At 25.4% G+C, this 23,434-nt stretch overlaps 2 protein-coding genes across 3 annotated transcripts; one reads left to right on the top strand and one right to left on the bottom strand.

Moving 5' to 3' along the window:
- The first annotated feature begins 1,649 nt into the window (after positions 1–1,649).
- On the top strand, positions 1,650–11,602 carry LOC145831426 (uncharacterized). 2 transcript variants are annotated; one of them, XM_082938684.1, is made up of 8 exons: positions 1,650–1,721; positions 2,032–2,804; positions 3,140–3,199; positions 6,618–6,763; positions 9,476–9,675; positions 9,983–10,097; positions 10,162–10,266; positions 11,131–11,602. In XM_082938684.1, the coding sequence occupies exons 1-8, from the start codon at positions 1,669–1,671 to the stop codon at positions 11,179–11,181; spliced, it is 1,503 nt and encodes a 500-aa protein (XP_082794810.1). In that variant the 5' UTR covers positions 1,650–1,668; the 3' UTR covers positions 11,182–11,602. The 2 variants fall into 2 exon arrangements, with proteins under 2 accessions (XP_082794810.1, XP_082794809.1); XM_082938683.1 differs by having other exon boundaries at positions 3,137–3,199.
- A 5,869-nt stretch (positions 11,603–17,471) lies between these two features.
- LOC145831466 (ell-associated factor Eaf-like) lies at positions 17,472–23,427 on the bottom strand. The gene is made up of 7 exons (XM_082938736.1): positions 23,285–23,427; positions 20,951–21,065; positions 18,940–19,047; positions 18,366–18,501; positions 18,196–18,283; positions 17,972–18,094; positions 17,472–17,879 (listed from the first exon to the last, which is right to left on the bottom strand). The coding sequence occupies exons 1-7, from the start codon at positions 23,382–23,384 to the stop codon at positions 17,800–17,802; spliced, it is 750 nt and encodes a 249-aa protein (XP_082794862.1). The 5' UTR covers positions 23,385–23,427; the 3' UTR covers positions 17,472–17,799.
- Between the last annotated feature and the right edge of the window lie 7 nt (positions 23,428–23,434).

Genomic DNA, 23,434 nt, shown 5'->3' with positions numbered 1-23,434 from the left:
AATTTGAGGTAGTTATCTCAAAAAACGTAGGAGAAGATAGATTTTTAGTGAAATAGTCTATTTTCCCGTTTTAGTTTGCGCCTCCCATAAGGAACCTATTGTTGCCTCCGACTTTGACCAGCTATATCTCAAAAATTATTTTGAATTTTTTATATCTGTAAAAAGCATTTTGTAGCTTTGTAAAAACTATATAAAATAAGATCAAAAACCAAAAAAGGGTGTTTACCCCCCGATGCCCTTAATAAAAATACTTAATGCACTCAGAATAAATTATTTTTTTTTAAATCTCAGGATAACTCAAGCTAATTTGATTAAAAAAAAAAAAACTCAAGATAGTTTTAAAAATATCAGGATAGTTTTTTTTAATCTTAAAGAAGATATATAGTCAATCCAGTTTTGTTTAGGAACACTATTTTTATTTATTTAAAAATCTTTATTATAAAATTTAATTTATTTTTTTGACCTAGCACTTCACAACTTAGGAATAACACTGTAGTTTTTGTTTGAAATCTGAAACTAATCAGAGTAGTCATATAGCCTGGAATTCTGGAAAAACCCTGACTTGAAAAAATTAGGCCATTTTTTGATATATTAATAATTTTTAATTGATTAATATTGAAAAACAGAATACTAAATAGTGTGAAAATTACCTTAGATCTATTCCTTTTTACACAATCTTTTTGTATTGGAGTTATTTTACTTTGTAGTAACAAATTATTTTGTAAAGTTACACTTAAAAAAATACAAATTAAGTCTGCAATACTTTTATAGTCAGCAAATAAAAGTATTGCAGATTTCATTCGTAATTTTTAAAGTGTAACTTCACAAAATAACTTAATAAATTTTTTTTTTAAATAAACATACACTCTTAATATTTAAAAAATCTAAACATTTAAAGTGTTTTAAACTTTAAAACAAATATTTCCTGAAAATTTGAGGTCTCTAGCATCAAAAACTAAGGAAAAGATAGGTTTTAGTGATTTTTTTTGATATCTGAGAAAATTGACTCTGAAAAATTTTCAGACTATGCTTTTGAATTGGAAACTTAGAAAAAAAGTATATCAAAAGTTTAATAACGTTTTAAAATTCTATAAAAACTATCTGGTACATATTTTAAGATTTCTTATAAAATTCCAATGTTAATTTTTGTAAAAAAACCGCTAAAACCAAAACACTTTTAAACACTAACAGTAGATAACTAAAGAAAAAAGGAGTGCACGTAATATTTTTCACTAAGTACATCTCTTTCTTATACAAAAACTACTTTTGTGGTTTATTTATATATGAAACTACACTAAGTACAATGCTTTTTAAATGGTCATAAGTTTAATTTTAAAAGTATTGTATAAATTTAGACAAAAATACTAGTTTTAAGATCTTTTTAATTTTCAGTAAGATTTTACTCTATAGTAAACTAGTTTCTGTGCACACTAATAGATACACTGACTCAAGGTGCAAGACAAAAACTCATTGTAAAACATATCACAAATTTTTAGTTTCTAGCACAGGATATTTTTTGAAAATACAGTGTGTACCATGCAATAAATTAAACATAAGCAATAAAAGTTACTTAATAATTTTTTTAAAGAAAAGGTAAATGTAAGTAAGAGTTATCAATTGTATATGTTATATACGTTTTTAGTATTTTATAATATTGATTTAAAGACAATGAGTTTGTTTGGTAATAATGATGGTAACAAGAATTCTACTCCAGGATTCAGGTAAATTAGCTTTAATTTCTTTGTTACTTTTAAAAATCTTTGTTTGTTTTTAAACATAAACTTATTTCAACGCACAATATTTAAGTTGAAATAAATACTTTTTTTTTTCAAATTTGTTTTAGTCTTGATTTTTAAATAAGCTCTAGTAAGTTTTTATAAGTATTTGAACTTTATTTAGCAAATAGTTTAGTATAAGGTTTTTATATTCATACTAGGCCTGATCAAATAAGTTGTAATTTTAAGTAAGTAGTAAAGCAGGTAAAATTAAAGTTCAAACACTATTAGTATTGACAGTGGTATTTTTATTTAGTTTTGGAACCCCAGCTAAAACAACTGCCCCAAGTGGAGGAGGTCTTTTTGGAGCTTCAAAAAATACAGGTAGTGGTGGTTTGTTTGGATCGTCGTCCACACCTTCAAACCAAAGTACTGGAGGTTTATTTGGAGCACCTGCAAAACCACAAACTACATCATCATCAACCACAAGCAGTTTGTTTGGTGCTCCAGCTGCTAAAACAACTGCTGCTGCTCCATCCACTGGTGGCTTGTTTGGATCTTCAACCAAAAAAGCAAGTGGTGGACTTTTTGGATCAACTGATGCACCTGCAGCTGCTAATTCAACAGGTTTATTTGGAACTTCAACTACAAAGCCTAGCACTACTCCGTCAATTGGTTTATTTTCAACAACCGCAACAAGCTCATCAGTTGGTTTTAGTTTCCAAACACCCAGTGCTACTTCTGCATCAGCAACATCCTCTTCTGGATTGACAAGTTTATTAACTAGCAAAAAACCAGCTCAACCAACTTTAAGTTTTCAAACATCCACTCCTGCTGTATCTACGTCTAAAGCACCTACTTTATCTTTTGGTGTTCCTTCAGCCTCAAAGCCAGCTGAAGGTCTAGGAGGACTTAAGCCAACCAGTGTATCAGAAGCTCCAAAAACAACTGTTGGTTTAGGACTTAAGCTCAACAAACCTGCTGGTGATGCTGCTGGTAGTAAACCAGCTCCAGGGTTGTCTTTTGGATTGAAAACTACTACAACTTCTACTGCACCATCACTAGGGCTTACAACATCGTTTTCATCAGGTAAAGTACTTATTTTAGTGATTTTTATAAGTTTACTAAGTTATATAAAGTGAGGTTTTCTGTATACAGAACTTAAATTAATTGTTAGACTTTTTAAATAGTGTCAAATAGTTTTTTAAATGTAATTTTTGTATAACTGCTATAAGTTGTAAATTAGCATATTAATATAATTAAAGTTATAGACATTAAATATTAAACTGATTGTTATAAATTGAAACTTTAGTTATTTATAAATATCTTAAATATTTTTGTAACTTTAGAGAACTCTCTTAACAGTTTTACTTAAACTTAAGTTCAGCTTAGCGCATAATTTTAATTTTATATTTCCTTAGCAGGAGCAACTAATTCAAAAGATTCTACTGTTGCAACATCAAATGCAGCTACATCTTTGCCAAGTTTGTTTTATAACAATAAAACTATGAATTAAATTACTTTCTGTTGTAGTATTCGTCAATTTCTTTTTAATGCAACTAAAACTGTATTTACTTTAGAATTGAAAGAAGTTCTAAAATATAGTTTATGGTTGCTGTATGTACTTAATCTCAAGAGATGTTCAGAAAATTTGTCTTCTAAAATAGAATGTTTAATGTCAGTAAATGTATATATTTTTCAGAAAATTTTCTTTTAATTATTTTTTGAGCTTTAGTTTTCCTGCTACTTTGTGAAACTTCATTATCTAGCAGGGTTGCCACTTTACCTGGAAAAACCTTGAAAAACCTGGAATTGGACAATTTAGGCAAAAATAACCTGAAAAACCTGGAATTTGAGAAATTTTGAAAGAAACCTGGAAAAACCTGGAATTTTTAATAATTTTAACATTTTCAGTAGAAAAATTTTGATATGACACAAAAAATCTATCATATAAATAAGATTTTTTTGTCATCATCAAAATTTTTTTATTAAAAAACATATTTAAAGTAATTTTACAGTATCTTTTCAATGTTTTTATACTATTTAACACAGTTTCTTATATAGAAATTAACTTAAAACTAAAAATAGACCCAAAATGTGTACTTTTAAAAACCTCGAAGAAATTTGGAAAACCTGGAAAATGTTTTTAAAAAACGAGTGGCAACCCTGTATCTAGCCTTTTAGCTTTTTTAGGCAAAAAAAAATCACCAGTTTTTTATTCTAAAATGATGTAAAGATTTATATCTTACATATATAATAAGTTTTTTGACTAGGGTTAAAGTTTAGTTAGTTAAAGTATTGCAATGATTTAATCTTTTTACATAATTTTATTAAGTAAATTTTTAAGTAGCTAGAGAGTTTATCAACTTTATTACACAATAATAAAATCTTTAAAAGCAAAAGACTCAAAACAATAGCTTTCTGAAGTTATTTTAATGTCACATTAATTTAGTAATTTTCTATTTTAAAAGCTTGTAAATGATTGGTAGATGCAACATATAATATAAAAATAAAAGTGTTTTACTTAATTTATTAAACAGACTTAAACAACTGTTTTTTTGATGGTCTTCATATAAGTTCATGGTTTAAAAATTCATTATTTTGAATATGCAGAAACATAGTCTTGCATCTTTTTCGATTTTAACATACAACAAATGCTAAAGATATCAATACAAGGTTGCCACTTTACCTGGAAACCTGGAAAAACCTGGAATTCCACAATTTAGGCAAAAAAACCTGGAAAAACCTGGAATTTTGATCTAAAAACCTGGAAAAACCTGGAATTTTTAATAATATAAAAATTTTCAGTAGTAAAATTTCGATTTGACACAAGAAATCTATCATATAGGTGAGATTTTTTGTCATCATCAAATTTTTATTTTATTAAAAAACACATTTAAAGTAACTCTAAAGTATCTTTTCAATGTTTTTATACTATTTAACACAGTTTCTTATAAACTTAAAACTAAAAATAGACCCAAAAATGTGTATTTTTAAAAACCTGAAAGAAATTTGGAAAACCTGGAAAAAAATTTGAAAAAACGTCTGGCGACCCTGTTATTAGCCTTGTGAACCACAGCATTTGGTGAAGGATATGTTATATCTAAAACAAAAGTAAAACGCAGGGTTGCCACTCGGTCAGGAAAAGTCAGGAAAAATTTAAAATAATGACAAAAGTCAGGTAAAAAGGGGGGGTTTTGAAAAAAAAGTCAGGAAAAGTCAGGAAATTTTTTAAAATAAAAAAGAAGAATTAGATTTTGTCTGTTTAAATTTACAAAATTCCTTGTTTTCCAAAGCCTTCAAATGGTAAAAATTGATTAAAAGTCCTATAAAGTCAGAAAAAAAATCCAAAATTTTCCTGGAAATTTACAAAAATATTTAGTTTTGTTTCCAATGCCTTCACGTGGTATAAATTAGTAAAATATCCTTTATAAAACGGCAAAAATTTTCTATTAACATATTGAACAAGTACCCTACTTGAACAAGCAGATTTTATAAGCTTTTTAGTATTGATGATCTGTAGCAAGTACACTTCCATAGTGAAACTGTGATATATACACAAAAATTGTAAAAGTTCCTTATATGTTGTTTGTTCATCTAGATACATTTATGCTAGGAAATGCTAAAAAATTGTGTCTTTTTTCAAACAAGCTGTGTTTATAAGGTGATAATACAAGTATTTTGCTGATAGAGCTGTTTATTACAAACATGAATCATACACAAATGGTTTATTGATGTACTGGAAGTTTGATAGAATTCAGCAAAAAACTGTTGTTTTTAACCTGTATTGAAATTAGAATGAAAGCTTTATATAGTTTCAAGTGTTAGATTATGTATTTTATAAGTTTAATTTAAGAGTTTGATTTGAAAAGTCAGGAAAATTTTGGTAAAAAGTCAGGAAAAGTCAGGAAATTTTTCTCAGCTTGATCAGTGGCAACCATGAAAACGAAACTTGTTAATAGTAGTAATTGATTTAAATCGAAAAATTGAGAAGTATGTGATTTTTGGGGTATAAATTAGTTTTTTTGACAGCAAGTTTATTTTTTTTTAGATTATTCTTAATGAAGCGAATACACATCCAAATCATATATCCTCATATGAATTTTACAATATGACCAAAAAAATGTGCTGTACTACCTACCCCTATATATAAGGAATGTTTTCTGAAAATTTTGTAATGTTCCAAGAAAATTGATCATAACAATTTGCGGTCCTTACGATTGCTCGGCCCCCAAAACTTAAAAAAAGTTACTTTATTTCAAAGTTTCAACAGTTTTTAAGGTTCTATAACAAATAACTTGTAGTTTATACTTAAAGATTTCATATATGCGTCAATGTTAATTTTTGTACAAAAAGTTTCCTAACCCCTATGCCCTTAGGTTATTTATAGAAGGTACAAACCATAAAAGTAAAAAAGTATTATTTAACTATAAATCTTAAGTTCTGGTTCATAAAAAATCACAACGCACTAGTCTGCTAATCCCTTAGTGTAACTCAGGATATTTTGAAACATTAGAAAATTTCACATCAGCATATATTAGTTTGAACTTTTGTAATGTTTTGAAGGGAATAAAACTATTTAAAAACATTATTTACTAAAAATGCGAGTATACTGTTTCTTAAAGTTTGTAGTTAGTAAAAAAAATGCAGTAAAACCTTTATTGCTTTGTATTTTTGTATAAATGTCTTAACTAAAACATAGTACAATAAAAAAATGTTTAAGTGAACTTTTTTGGGTAATTTTATGTTAATAAGTTAATGTTAAAACAAATTATCTTGTTAAAATGGTTATTTTACACATACATAGAATATATTTAGGGATCTATATAATTAAGTAATGGATTTAACATTAAATTTTTAAGTTAAAAAAATAATTAAGTGTTTAATTAATATTAACAACAGCAACATCTGACCAAATGAAGTTTAAAGAACTTGAACAATTTATCAACAAATGGACTTCAGAACTAGAAAGCCAAGAAAGGCTGTTTATAGAACAAGCTACACAGGTGAACGGCTGGAACAAGCTTTTGATGGACAACTCGCATAAGGTAGTTAATATTCATGATTTCATATGATGAAGTAGTCAAAAGCACTTAATTAAAAATCACGCCCAAGTTTGTAAAAATTAAAGCAGTTTTTATAAGTTTCTAAGATTAGTTATCTTTTTTTTTCTGAACGTTCAAGTATTAAATTTTTTAAAATCTTAAATTACAAACTGTTTTATTAGTTTAGTTTACTGTTTATAAACTTAGATAAGCTTTAATTTTTGTGTAAATTTTAAGTCCTGCATATAGTATGGACCTACTTATATTATGTTTACCAGGACTAGTCTTTATTATTAATTTAATGTTTTTTAGTTAAAAACATGATGAACTTTTTTCTGTGCTTATTGATTAGTTAGATAACTGTAAATTGGCTTTTAAATATTTTTGGTTATTGATAAACATCTATCAGTTAAATATTCACATTTATTTACTAATATTCAAGTTTTTACTTTTTTCATTGGTTGTATTTAAACAGTCATATCATATATAAGCTATTAAACATGTTTTAAAATTTAAATTATATTGGTTACAAAGTTTTGTTAAGATTTTTTACACAAATAAATTTTCTAGTTTTTTTGTAAATGCAACTATACGCTATAGGTGCATTTAGTTATGGTGTAGTAGTACTACGCAGTTTTAAATTAAGTTTAAGCTTAGTAATACTTATTGCATTGATATAAAAAAAAAAGATAAAACACCTTATTTATGAAGTGATATTGTTTTATATATGTTTAACAAAACACTGAATTGCTTGTTTTTTGAAAGTTTCACATTAAGTTTAAAAATAGAATCAGTCAAAGTTAAAGAGATCAATAGGTATTAAAGAAGTAAAACTAAAACGGCAACAAAAAATCTTCTTCTATAGTTTTTAAGCAGTTTATTTTACTATTTTTAAATCTTTTGTTTATAAACTTATAAATAAATTACGTTTTGTAGTTTTTAAATTTCTTACTAACGTACATTTTTTCATTTTAGTACGAGATTTGTTTTAAACGGTTAAACGACAATTAAAATGATGTTTAAGGGAGAGCATCTAAAAAAGTAATATATATTAAAAAAACTTACTAGGTCTAACTAATAAGGTTATGATGATAAATTAGAAAAAATAAAAAATAGGAAAATTTATAAAATTACATTATTTACGGTTTTCAAAACCTATAATTTCGATCAAAATCACTAAAAAACCAAGAAATTAAAGCTATTTTTCCATGTAAAGTAAAAGTTTCAACTAATTAGAAAATATCTATCAAAGAAAGAAATAACATAAATTTTTTTAAAATAAAAATACACATTTTAAGTAGTATTACAGTATCTTTTCAATATTGTTACGATATTTAAGAAGGTATTTTACCTTAAATTTAATTTTATACTAAAAATTGACCAAGAAACTTTTTCTATAAAAAACCTGAAAGAAATTTAGAAAAACTCCAAAAAAATCAAAATTCTTCGGCAATCTCTTATATTTTAAAACTCATTTTAACCATATCTCAAAAAATAGTTTAAATTTTTGGAAAATAAAAAATATACAAGCTTTAGTTAACAAAATTATGGTGGAATTTTGTTTTAATTTTTATCATTTATTAAAACTGATATTGTAATTTGCTTTAAATAAAATAAAATAAAAGCTCTTAACTAAAGTAATTTAAGGAGTCAAGTTATATTTTATTCTCACAGATTATTAAAACAAAACAGTGTTTGTATCAAATTATAAGAGATCATTAGTTATTAAAATAGTTCTGAAGAGATTTGAATAAATAAATGGAAGGTATTATTAACTAAAAATAAGTAAACGAAACTAAACATAAATTAAGCATGTAAAAACTTATGGTTAAAAGTCTCTTGTTTAATTTAGATAACAAATTCTAATTACGAGCTTTAAATTTATTATTAACAATTTGTTATTTTTAAAACTGCTTTCTATGTAACTTCAGAGATTCTTAATATTTTTATTTTCATGAAACTTTTTCGTATATAATACTTTATATCTCATATTAATGCAGTAAAAGTAACTATTTTTTGGTATATTTTTAAAATAAAACCTGAGATTTTAAGCCATAAATTTTATGGTTAATTTTTGTTTAGTTTTTTTTACTTTTTTTTAATTAAAAATACCTTCCATTTATTTATTCAAATATTTTCAGAAATATTTTAACAACCTATGATAGCTTAAAAAATTTGATATAAAAGTGAAACACTGTTTTGTTTTAAATATTCTGTGGGAATAAAATTTAAAAGATATATGAACAATAAAACTGACTTAATAAAGTTTAAATTGTCAGAATCTAAATTGTCTGAACTTAAATAGTCGTGCACTCGTTTTAAACCATGCAAAAACATTTTCTAAAAGTTTAAGGTTTCCAACATAAAAACCCAAAATAAAATTGATTTTAATAAGAAATTAACAATTCCACAAAAATTGACCATATATAATAGTTTTTTTTTAATTTTTATATAAGTTTCTATCAATTATAACTTAAATAATTCTAAAGTTATCAGAGTTTTTAATATTTCAAAAATGTTTACACTTTAAGCTTTCAAATATAGATGAGTGTATTTTTGTAAGCATTTTTGGACCAACTTTATGGCCATTATAATTTAAAAAGAACGTGTTCAGTTAATATAAACTGAGAATTGCAAAATTGTTTAGATTAGTATACTATAAATATAATATGTGCTATTTCAAATATGATCTTACCAAAACTCTTTTACAAACAGATAACATCTTTGCACGACTCGTTTGAAGCAATGAAAGTTGACCAGCTGAAGTTGAACGAAGATTTGGATTACATCAGAACGCAGCAGAACGAGTTGGAAGAGATGATGAAACCGCTCGAAGAAGCTTTGAAGAGGCAAGTGACGCAGCACAACCTTCACTCCATTCACACTCATCACGCTGATCTTGAGAGGGAAAAAACGTATTTGTTTTGCTTATTTTGAGTTTTTGTTTTAGCTTTTTAAACATTTTTGTTTTTTTCATTCAAGTATATATGAAAAAATGGTAGTCCTTTGAACTTAAATGTTGATGAAGCCGTTTATATGTTTACTCTATAACAAAAAAAACTTTATTATATCTAGTTTTCAAATAATAGCAAGTACTTGATAATGGCTTTGGTAAAACTGTTTTGAAGAAGTAGGTCTTGAGTTTTTAATTATCATATTTTTATCAAAAACAATAACTTGAAAATAACAATGATTAATAAGATTTAAATGTTTTTGTTTCAGGTATGGGCTAGTAGCAAACATTGATGGACAGCTGAAACATATGGTAACTGACTTGCGTGAAATTATTGAGCATGTGAACACAACTTCCCCTAATAATGAGCAAGCTAACAATCCAGTGAGCTACTTGATTTACATCATTTTTGTTTAAAATTCGGTTTCAATGGTACTTATTATTTTAGGTCAACCAAATCACACGCATATTGTCATCTCATATGGATTCACTGCAATGGCTGGATACCAATAGCAAGTCCCTTGAAACCAAACTTGATGAACTGACTAAGCAGGTAATTTAAGCTTGTTACTGAATACTTTTTGTTTTTAATTTATCTCTTAATTCAAGCCATAGTTTTTCGGTAAGATACTCTGGAGAAATGATTACTAGTAATTGCTTTAAAACAATAAACTAGATATGATAAATTTAAAAACAATTACGCTGCATTTTTTTTCAGTTTTTCTGCTCTAGAACTTAAAAGTAAGTCATCTTATAAAAGAAAGTACACATTTTAGGAAGCTTACAAAACATGTTTACCTAGAACATTAAATGTTTTTCTAATTGTATGACAAAATTTTCTTACAGTTTCATTTATTTAAGGATGGCAATACGGATAAGGTAGCAATAAGAAATTTTAGAATTATAAAAGCTTAAAAGTCAACATTCTATACAACTGTATACTAAACAAGTTCTATAGCAGGGATAGGCATTTCTCTAGCAGGCTGGTTAAATATGGGAAACGGATTACAAAATATACACCTTTGTTGGACGAATTTTTATTAAAACAACTTTTTGTATTTAACCACCAAATTGTTTAACAAAGTAATAATAGTAATAATAATGATCACCATAATATACTTGAAAAAACATCACTGTATTCAAAATTTAAGTAATTTGATACAATCTTTTTTAAGATATTTCGCAGATCGGATAAATTTTCTTATCGGGCTGTGTCATGTTGCCAACCTCTGTTCTACAGTATGGCTATATAAAATTTTACTTTATAAAGTAAAATACTTCAGCTTACTGTAAACTAATTTTTAGTTATTAATATTACCTAAAATTATTCTTAAACTTTTTTGATAAGTTCATTGTTTCTAAATTTTCGATCAAGTTGTTTTGCTTTTTGTTGAATTAAAGCTAAATTTGTAAACAGGTCAATGAAAAGAAACATGAGCAAGAAAGCAAGATAAGACTGGCGTTTTAAAATTAACAAGTTTTATTAAGATAGTGTTAAAAGTAATTGAATGACATTAAGTTCTTTAGGACATTGAGATATGTCTTAGGTAGATCTATGGTAGATCTTAAGGAAGTTTAAATCACCTAGCTAAATTTTTATAAATACTTATACATTTAAACCTTAAGAGAATTTCGTTTAGAAATATTTTTTTATTTATCAACTAATAAAGCTTTAGTTTTATAATAAAATGTTTTTGTTTGTTAAGTGTGAATTGTCAAGTGTTAATAACTTAAGAAGTAATATATAGCTAAAGTTACTAAATATTTTAAATTGAAAAAATGTTTTACTATTTATTGAAAAAAAGACTAAACCATTCTTTTTTGTATATTTGTTTTATTAATTGGTGATAAAGCTTCTTAAATTCGGTATTTGAGTAAATAAATTTTTATACACAAATGTTTTAGCTAATTTTATTCTAACTACATGACGTTTTGGTTAATACTTCGAACGCTATTTGTTACTATATGACAAAAGCTTGTTCATCAAAAAGTATGTAGGACCTTGCTGAAAACTGTTTGTTTTGACTAATTAACAGTATTTTAGTTAAGTTATATTAAAGGCAGTCTAACTGTTATATAACTTAATTTTTTGATATTTATCATCTGAGTTTTAATAACTATATTTTTAGGGTTTTATTATAATGTTATTAGGTTTTTATTTTTACATACTTCTAAAATTATATTCAAATTGTTTTATAGTGCTATTGTACGAACTTGTAACAAATAAAATTTTGACCACAAAAACATCAACAAACCTTTCAGTTTCAGTGTTACGATTTTAATATTTTTGTTAATTAAGCTTAATATAGAGTTTTTTTTAAATACGTCTTTAATTAATAACTCTTGAAAAATTTATTAGCAGTTTGACTAAAAATTAGTTTATTTCCTCTTTTAATATTCCTAAATTTCATCGTAAATTTTAAATGTTTAAATTTTTTTAATTTATAAGATATTAGCAATCCGTTTTAGAAGTATAAGAAATGTTATATTTTAAAGGTTACAGGAACTATTACCAAATTTTTTGTGTAAGCCCTTAATTGTCTTGGGTTTTAAAAATGATTAAAGTAGTTTTTTTATTGCAACAAATATATTTAAAAATATTCATATGTTTTTTTTTTGTATAGTGTTGACCTTTTAGTTTTGATCTTACAATGTTCAACTTAGAGAGTTTTCAATGCTTTCATTAGGACCCTTACGCCATCAGGCCAAACTTTATGTAGACACATTTGATCAAATTACCACATGACAATTAAAATTCTCATAAATAAAACATAAAAAATAATCCAACAGTATTATTTTAGTAAGCTTTTAAATATACTTCAGCCATATCTCATAAAATATAATTTAGAAATAAATGTATCAGAAAGTCTAACTTTTTAATTATGATGATTAAAAAACGATATTTCATTTGTCGTGCACGAATATGAATTATGGTTGGATAAAGCTACTGTTTCCAAAAAAGGTAGTTTTTTTATAAATCACATGATTTTAAACGTACTTAAACTTAAAATGGGAACGGGTCTAAATTGCACAAAGATAAAATTGCACGAAGCCAAATTTGCACGAGGGAACTAAATTGCACGAAGACGATTTTGCACGAGTTACATTTTTGCACGAGAGTAAAAAATAAACAAAAAAAAAAAATAATAAAAGAAAAAAAAAGTTACTGACCGAGGGTTAGGGGTAAAATTTATAGTAGAAATATATAATAAACAAAATAATTTACCGACCGAGGGTTAGGGGTAACAGTGATAGTAAAAAATTAAATTAATAAAAAAATAAAGAAAAAAAAAATTAGCCCGTGCAAAATTGTCTGCTCGTGCAAAAGTAACCCTTAGTGCAATTTTATCACCTCGTGCATAAGTATCTTCGTGCAGTTTTGTACGCTCGTGCAATTAAGACAGCTACCCCTTAAAATTTGTTTTTATGGCTACCAGATTGACAGTTGTTAATTTTATACAAAATATTTATTGTAAAGTTTACAACAGAAAAATATTTGGTGGGTTCACGCAGTAAGAAAACTAGTATATAGTTTAATATTTTTTTATATACTTAAAAAGTTTCATACTGAACTAAAAAAAAAGAGCTTTTAAAAGCCGAACTTAAAGTAACAAGGTAATAAGGATCTTAATAACTTATGTTTCGATTCTTATAAATAAAGCAGAGAGAGGTAAACCAAAGATAGTGATGTTATATTTAAAAATGTAAATACTGGTCTTGTAATATTGTTTTTAAATAAAAAACATTTTTATAATGTAATGTTTAATTTCTAAACTCCCTAATTTAGCCTTTTTGTCATTTTGGTCAAAAAACAAACTTTCTATTGGAGAAGTTCATAAGCTTTCGGTCCCTTAAAAGTTTTACTTTTTTGTAGAAGTAAGATTTAAGTGAAACTGCTTTAAAATTATTATTTATAATGGAAATAAGAAGAAACCGTCGTTACCGTACAGTCAGACCAGTTAAATATCGAAATTCAAGAGAGTTCAAATTTATTATTCGAACTGACTCAGAATAACTTGAAATTTTCCTAAATTTTAGGCTAGTTTATATGACATTATAATCTTATTTTCGTTAGATATGCTTAACACAAACAAACAGAAATATGCTTTACTTAAAACTTTAAGCTATAACAGGGTTGCCAAAAAACAAAATAAATTCTGTAAATTTGAAACTAAAAAACCTAAAATGTACAAATAATCTATCAAATGCATAAGTTTTTTTTTGTATTATTTAGAATTTTGTTTGTTACAAAACACACTTTCAAAAAACTTTTGGTCACTCTGCTATAATCATTGTTTTCTTAAATTTTTAAGTTTTATTATCAGTAACTTTTTTAAGTTTTTTAAACGAATTAGAGTTTTTTATACACTTAGACTAGTTTAATGGGACAGGTGTGAGAAATTTTTTAAGGAAAACTTTTGCTCGAAGACAATTTTTGCACGGCTTCACTTTTACACGAGGGGTCACTTTTGCACGGCGTCAGTTTAGCACCAAACTAAAATTTTTTTCTTTATATCTTGTTTTTACTATTATTCTTATCTCTAAGGCCTAAGCCTTACCCTTAGTTGGTTTTATTAATTTGTTTAATTAATTTCTATATTTTTTTTTACTATCTCTGTTACCTGTAACCCTGGGTGTTTTTTTTATTATACTTATTTAGTTTTTATTTATTTTATTAACTATTACTGTTACCCCTTACCCTTGGTCAGCAGTTTTTTTTAATTCTCGTGCAAAAGTAACCATTCGTGCAAAAATTTCTTTGTAAAGAACTGACCCATCTCGAGTTTAATGTAAATTATGCTAGTTTTTGGTAACTTGTACAAGCGTTTTTACCACAAACAGTTGAAATTCTGTTAAATCCATTTAGATACAATTTCCTTGTAGATTAAAACAGTTTTGTACTTGAAGGTTTAATTTATTTTTATATAACTATGCTAATGTAACTGGGTGTATATTGTTTTCTTGATAATTATCATGCTATTATAGGTATACTTTTGAAGTCTAGAAATGTGATAAAAGTGAGAAAATAAGACTTATAAACGTGACGTTTGTTTACTTAAATATAATTATATTGTGAAACAAAATCGCATATTACTTCAAATCTAAGCGATATACAAAGTTTTGTAGACAGGTATTAAAACTACTCTCCTTGACATCTAGACTATAATAAAACAAGTAGGAGATTTATTTAAAAATATACTCTGAAAATACAATAATTTTTTTTTAATAAATAATATGATACTTTTATGTCACACTCTAATGTGTAAAAGATTACAGTTTTGTACAAAATCTTCACTATAAACTTTTAGAAAAGCACTATCCGTGCTTTAGTTTTTAATTTCAGTTTTTAGGCTCTGAAACCTGAAGTCGTTGATTATTAAAACGCTTCGAGTTGTAAGTATTTTATTAGTAAAAGATTTATAAAGCTTTTAAAATAAATAAAGCTAATAAAATACTTACAACTCAAAACGTTTTAATAACTAACGATTTCGGAGCCTAAAAACTAAAACTAAAGCACAAATAGTGTTTTTCTAGAAGTTATATCCCAGCTTTTAATTATATCTAAGCTTTAAACAACCTAGTTTATGCTAATAGTAAGTATTTTTGTTATTACCAAAATTTTGTTACAGCGTTTACAACTAGTTTGCTAAGTTTAGAAAAATAAACTAGAATCTGAAAACTTTAACTGATATTGTTGTAAAATATTAACATTTTTGCGGATTATACAACAAGTGACACAAGACATACAATTTTTTAAAACACTAAATATATTTCGAGTAGTTCTCATCAGTAGAGTACAAAGCTAACAAGTAATAAGATTTTACAAACTTATGTAGTAACCAAGAGATTAATAAAAGACAAAAGCAATTATTAACAGTTAACATCAAATAAGATCACTTACGTTATAATTGATCTACAGTAAAAATAAACTTAAATGAAAACAATCCTTATTAAGTATTACGAAAATAAAGAAACAGTATAGTCAAAGTCGTTTTGCTTACATAAAACAGGTTTCTTTAATAAAATACAAATGGCTTCTAGTTTAATCAAATCGAAAACATTACTACAAGTTTTAATAACTTTAAATCTATTTATAATATAACTGTTTGCACAAGTTGAATTATTAAGTAGATGTTCTGCAATAGATGAACGTTTAAAACCTTGACCGGTATATCATGCTTCAGAGTGCACGACTATTCAAATTCGGACAATTCAAATTCTTAAAAAAATATTTTAAGGGCCACAACTATAAAAGTAATGTATTTTTGTCAAATATAAAAAGTATATATGTCGGTCTTAATAATATCTACAAGACATTTTTTTCTTTTAGTAAAACATTAAATGTTTTTTGAAATATAGCTTAAATAAATTAAAAAACATAGTAGTTATTTTTAGTAATTTTAAAATATCTTTGAAAATGTTTAATATTTTCCGAAAAATAAAAAGTGGCTTGTAGGTATTAATAAGATCTACATATGTACTTTTTTTTTTCAAACCTATATTACTTTTTTGGAAATAGTTCTTTAACTGTTTTTTTAAGAGTTTGAATTGTCGGAATTTGAATTGTCATGTAACCCATCCTTCAAATCTAAAAAGCAAAAAATCTCTACATTTTTTGGTACATGCTCTTTTCCTTAGATGTCTTGTCGTTAATCCAATGTAACTTGCTGTACAACAGTGAATGATTAGTTAAACATTTTAATTACTTTAGTGCGTAAAAAGTAGTTAAGTAATAATTCAGAACCACAACAACCAAAACTAATTGCATGTAAAATTGCATTTTAAAGTTTAAAGCCTAATCTTTATCAATGCAAAAAAAAATTGCTTGTTAAGTGACTGATATGGTATTGAAGTTTTAAATGCACGATTTTAAACTTAGTAATTAAGTTTTTTAACTTTTATGCACTTAAAGCTGGAGTTTCAAACAAATTTTCACTCCGGTATCATTTTTAATGCTTGACCTACAATTTTACCCTCAACAGAAGTTAAACTAAAAAATATTTAAGCTAATCTACTTATATGCAGTTAACTGTTTTAAATTAAAATATGATATATAGAAAAAACTTTTTTATTTCAGCAAAAAAGTGCTATGAAAGTATCATTAGTACAATTTATAATAAGTTTTACTACGGAATGTAATCGTCTTTATCATAAAAGATTGATAATAATCTCAAACATATCTTATAAGATAACAAATCTTGCTAAATCAAAAACACCTGATTACAACTTTACTTACAAAACACTGTTAGTATAGTTTCTTTCAATAGAAAAGAATATACTGTTAAATATTTTATATCGACAAACAATATATTTATGTTCATTTTTATGTTGTCTACAATAACTAAACCAAGTATCTATGTTAATATTTATTTCAAATAAAAAACAAAGTGAATTATTTTTTTAAATGTACGAGCCCTTGACACAGCCATATAAAACTTAAACAAATTTTAGTATTGTGTGAAACATTATAATTAGTACATAATTATTTTATGAAACACCCATAATACTTAATTAGAATACAAACTTTAAAACATTTGCATCATTAAATAATAGCATAAAAATACTATTGTTGAGCTTTTAAAATGTAGCTGTTTTTTAAGTTTGTAAAAATTAGATGATTTTGACTTCAAAAAATATATTAACTAGAAAGTAAATTATGCGTCTAAGATCAATTTTTATCTGATATTTCTTTAAAAATATGGTTACTAAACTTTGTTTTTAAAAAGATGAAAGTAAAACAGGCTGTAACTCTAAAAATTACTCTTTATTAAAATTTCATAAACTTTGTTGACAAAGAATCAGTTAAAAATTTTAATCTATATTTCGGCACAAACATTTTTAACATTAAAAAATTCTATTTTAATTTAACTATATGATAATAAACACTTAAACATTTCTATATTTTACTTTAAGTAAGACAAATTTAAAATACCTAAATACTTTATAGTTAAAATATTACATAGGCCACTATATGCTTTGCAAAATATGTATAATCAAGGGCTCTTAGTAAAAAATTAAGGCAAAAGATCATTATAAATAATTCAACTAAATGAGTAACATTAGAAAGACAATAAAACGAAAAGTATTAGTCTGAATCATCTGATGACATATATAAATCATCTAGCAAGTTTGATTGTGAATTTGACGATGTAACAGGTGCAGGAACTGAAAAAAAATCAAGAGTAAAGTCAAGACGAAAAAAATACTCTATATACGTCAAATTCATTTGTTGAAAATCATTCAAACATAAAACAAACCTGGATTTTGGTGAATGCCATTGTTTGTATTTGAAACGTTGCTGAATTGCTGCTCATTGTCTGAAGAAGATGAGGACGATGAGTCAGAATCACTGCTGTCACTTGACTCTGAATCCGAATCATCTAAATTGATTAAAAATTTATTGATCATATTTTATATGAATATTAAATAAACAAAAGCTATAAGCTAGTTTGTTCGCATCATATAAACATAAGTAACTTACTAATAGTTTGTAGAATTTCTTTTGATATGTCGTCAGCATTTGCATCATCTTCATCAACATCACTGTCAGCTGACAACTTGCTTTCTTGCTGATAAAGAAATGGTAAATCATTATTAAGTTTTACTTAAAAACACATAACAAAGTAATTTTGTTAACAGTTGGCCACTTACATGTTGTACAGCATGCTGTTTTATAGAAGAATTGATCACTGGAGTCGTTCCTATTTTTGGCTTATTCTGGGGAGATACTTTGTTATTTTGTGTTGGTTGTGGACTTACTTTTTCAACAGGATTTGTATCTCCAATTCTGAGAAAAAATGTCAAGTCGTTTGTAACAAAGCTATTCTTAACTAATTTAACTTTTCGGAATTTAACAAACAAAAAATATTGTTAACAACGGAACGTCATTATGATAAAAATATTGATAAAATGTAACTATTTAAATGCTACAAATATTTATTTTTAGTAAATTTAAAGATAAAATATTAAAATTGCTGTTAAATTTCTTAAATAAGTTTTAGTAGATTCTATAAAATAATCAGTGGTAAAACATATAAATTAAAACTTAAAAAGGCGATAAAAGCGAAATAAAATAATATTAATAAAATCAGTATTTATATACTCATATATAAGTACACTAAAGCTTATTGGTTTAATAAATAGGTTTAGCTAAAATTAAGGTATATTTACATAAAATAAAGACTTTTTATTATTTAATATTCTAAACTTTCTATTTAAAGCATACCTCATATATTTTGCAGGAGTTAAAGTACTGATAGTTTCTAGTGTCCATTTTCCAGTTGCATTATCACAGATCAATACACATTCTTTTGATATTTTTTTTGAAGTACCCCTAATATTTATTTTTTAGCACTATGAATAAAAAAAAAAAAATAAAATAAAACATAATTAATAAAAAAATCAAGATGAAAAATATAATTCTACTAAGAACTTACAGATAACAAAATTAAAATAATAAGATAAAATAAATAATATATGTTAAAGATAGAACTGCTAATTAACTTTTCTTGTGTACTAAAACTTGATTCACTTCAACTCTTTACACAAACTGAGTTTTTCAAACCATGCTGCTAAAACAGTTTTATAGGTCAAACCTCCAGATACTTAGCAATGAAAATCAGGGAACATATTCCAAAATATGTTTTGAATCATATCAACAATCATCCAAAGTTCGTTTGTATCACAACTGAGAATGCTATGAAAAAATTACTAAAAGCAGAGATCTTGAATAAAAATTTAGTTTGCATAAAGAATTACAGTGCAGCAAGTTTTAGTACATAAAGAAAGTGTTCTGTTGTTTTTAGCCTGGTTAAAATTAAGGCTATACTTATTCATATTTACAAGCCAACATGATGAAAACAAAAAAAGTTCTATTTCTCAGTTTTTTCCATTTAATTAAGCTATTTTTCTGTATACCAATTTAACTGTGTTACATTTTATGTTGATTAATTGTTTGCGCTTGATCTAACTTTAATAAACTCTCTTTTGTCTTTGATTGTATTAGAAAGCTATGTAAGTTGAAATTTATTTCTATGCAGTTTGATGAAAATAGTTGAAATATGTTTGTGTTGAGAAAAAAGTTTTATTATCTTGTGCCAGAAATGATTTATTTAGTAAGCCTTGATTCTGATTCTAGCATTAAAATCATTTGATTAAACTTATTATAGTATAAAGTGTGCTTATACTACCGTAGGGTCTAATTTTGTAACAATATGATAAATTTTTCACGGAAGGATACACTTTAAAACTAAAAATCACAGAATATAATATTTTATCGATTATATTATTCTTAAAATATTACTAATAATTTCGAAGAATAGATATGTAAGTTTTTAGCATTCAAATTATTAAGTTTTTCTATAAGTAAAATAATATTTCTTTTACTGTTTTACTTTTAAAAGCAACAGCATCAACCTTAACAGCAAAAGTATACATAGTATTGTGAATAAGTTGCTTAGATGACTTTTTTAAATAAAAACTTGGGATCTTATCACGGTTGCCACTGACTTTTAGAACAAAAACATTGAAAAGATACTGTAAAGCTACTTCAAATGTGTTTTTTAATAAAAAAATGTTAGATGATGACAATAAATTTTTATGTTAATGGTAGATTTTTGTGTCAATTTAAAAATTTTCTACTTAACATGTGAAAATTGTTTAAAATTTCATGTTTTTTTCAAAATTTCTCAAATTCCAGGTTTTTCCATGTAAAGTGGCAACCCTGTCTTATGAGCAATAGGTAATAGAATGGTAAAAATGCATGATGTTATAAAAGTTGTGATAGCTCATTAAGAAACATTTGATCGAGTTTGTTAAAAGTAAGTTGATGATTTAAAAAAAAATTTGTGATCTATAACTAAACAATCAAATGTCTAAAAAAAGTACTTTTATTTTCACACTTGTTTATAACTGTTAAACTTAAAACCTACCTACCAATAAGTTTTGAAAGTTCAACAGACTAAATAAATTAAAGACAGGGTTTATCAAAATGGGCAATGTCATTTCATTATGCGTGATTTTAAATAGTAGGGGACGTCGATAAGTATGGAGACGAAAAAGTAAATAGGTTATTATTAATAGGCTATTAAAGAGATAGTTTTTTAAAACTATAAAATTGGGTCGTTTATTGAAAAAAATTGGAAAACCTTGTTTAAAGAAATACTTCGATAAAATGTTAATCAATAACATCATTATTGCTTATGAATATTTAATATCAATTACTCTCTATTTCTTACTTAAATTTGGTTTCTTTTCCTTCATCTTTGTGTGGAAATGTCAACTCAACTACCATATCTGTCACATCAACTGTTGCCATTTTCTTTTGGTCTATACTAGCAGGTTTGAAATCGACTGTAAAATACTATTTGCAAATCTTATAACTCTAACATTTTATGCTAAATATTTTGATGTCTATTACACTTATGTAAAAATCATGATGGACTTTATATCTTGCTAATAGTTAAACATTATCTTACTGTGGAATTTTGTAGTCTGTTGTTTGATAATTACATTTAAACATTTTTATTCAATTTTTTATAAGCATAAAACTTATTTCAAAATGTTCTTTATTAGCGAATGTACTTAATTTGTCATAAAAAAATGTTTAGACGTACTAGTTTAAATACTTTTCAAACAAAAAGTATTTTTCACTTGGTAGTTCTATTTTATTAATCATCATAAAAAATAAAGTATCTAATTAAAGCTTTCATTAAACTAACTATATTGTAAAAAAACACCTAAAAACCAAGGTTTGTTTAAAGTTTTGGTGTTACTTTTAAACATTTCAAATACTTTAATAAGATAGGGTTGACACTTTTCGAAGCAAACCTAGCCTGAGTCAACAAAATCTAGCAGTAATACTACCAATTACCCTAAGTAAGATTGAGTAAGTTAACAAAGATTTAAAAATAAAAAATAATAATTATTTGATAAGATGTATAACTCAGCATTACCAAGTGAAAAATTAAATTAAAGTTTGTTTTAATACTATAAAATGAACAACAACTAAAAAACAAAGTTCAAATAGTTAAGATACATTTTCTAGAGTTGCTAATAGATTTTTGAATTCTTTTAGTTTTCTAAATTTCTTCCAGGTTTATAAAGAACAATTTTTTTAGTTTATTTTTAGTATAAAGTTAAATTTATGGTAAAAACCTGTCTTAAGTAGTATAACAACATTAAAAAATACTGTAAAGCTACTTTAAAATACGTTCTTAAATTAAAAAAAGATTATTGATTGTTTTTCCTAAATGCAGGATTGCCAAATGTTTTTGGCAAATTTTCTTCCAGGTTTAAAAAAGTACACGTTTTAGGGTCTTTTTTTAAGTTTAAGCTAATGTAAAAAACTGTGCTAAATAGTACAACGACAATGAAAAGTTATCTTAAAGCTATCTAAATGTGTTTATTATTAAAAAAATAATTAATGATGACAAAAATAAGTTGTCTATACGATAGATTTTTGTGTCAAATCGAAATTTTACTACTTAACATGCTAAAATTGTTTTAAATTCCAGTTTTTTAGTGATTTTTCTTACAAATTAAAGTTTGTTTTTTAAAAAAAAATTCAAATTCCAGGTTTTTTTTAGCCTAAATTGTCAAATTCCATATTTTTTCAGGATTCCAGATTTATGGCATTCCTGAAAAAATAGATTTTCGTCTTTAATCAAAATTGCATTACTTTACATGGAAAAAATCTTTAAAACTACAGGTTTTCTGATGATTTTTGTTCTAAATTCCAAGTTTTTGAAAGTTTATTTCAAAATTTCTCAAATTTTATGTTTTTCAACTGAAATTGTCAAACTTAGTTTTTGCAAGAATCAGGTGAAGTTTTTGGTAACCTGATGTGCACTAGTGTGTCAAAAATGATATACTTATACACATAACTTAAGTCATTTCTTTTTAAACTAAAAAAAATCCAAGTTTGATAAAAGAGAAGTTCAGTATACCCTAATTTTGAAAAAAAAAACTTCAAATTAGCCTCTAAAAAATCAAACCATAACTCTTTAAATAACTTTGAAAAAAAAACTAACTAGCTTAAGTTAGACTCATAGGGTTGCCAAAAATTTTTGAATTTTTTTCCAGGCTTTTTAATTTTTTCCAGGTTTTTGAAGAACAACTTTGTTGGTCCGAATTTAGTACAAAATTAAGTTTAAGTAAAACACTGTCTTAAATAGTATAACAACATTGAAAAAATACTGATAAGTGAATTTAATTGTGTTTTTTTATACCTTTTTTTACAATAAATATTATATTTCATTGTGCTAGATTTTTTATCTAAATTTAGATTTAGATAGTTAATTTACATGTAAAATCTCTTTAAAACTCCATGTTTTTTAGAAATTTCTCAAATTCCATGTTTTTTATCTAAATTGTAGGGTTTCAGGTTTTTCAAGGATTAAAGGTTTTTTGGCAACCCTGGACTCAGTGATATAAGACACTGTACAAAAACTTAAAATTGAAAAGTAGTTTGTACTATCTTGATTTTAATTTATTTTTAACATAATTATTAAAATACTCAAGTAGAAACTATATAATAAAACAAATTTAAAGATATAACAAATTCAACTTACACCTGACATTATGAAAATAATTTCTACTTTTTGGATTAAAAGAATCTCCAAGCTCTATTTCTATTTCTTCTCCTTCTTTTAAATTAAAATAATTATTCATGTTGAGAGTATTTAAAAATTATTTTTTGAACATTGACCTGTTTTAACACT

The sequence above is a fragment of the Thalia democratica genome, chromosome 3 (genome assembly GCF_965202585.1).
Source record: "Thalia democratica chromosome 3, ktThaDemo2.hap1.1, whole genome shotgun sequence".
Classification (NCBI taxonomy): Eukaryota; Metazoa; Chordata; class Thaliacea; order Salpida; family Salpidae; genus Thalia; species Thalia democratica.
Note: the sequence above shows the minus strand (reverse complement) of the source record. Positions and strands in the feature narration are given on the sequence as shown.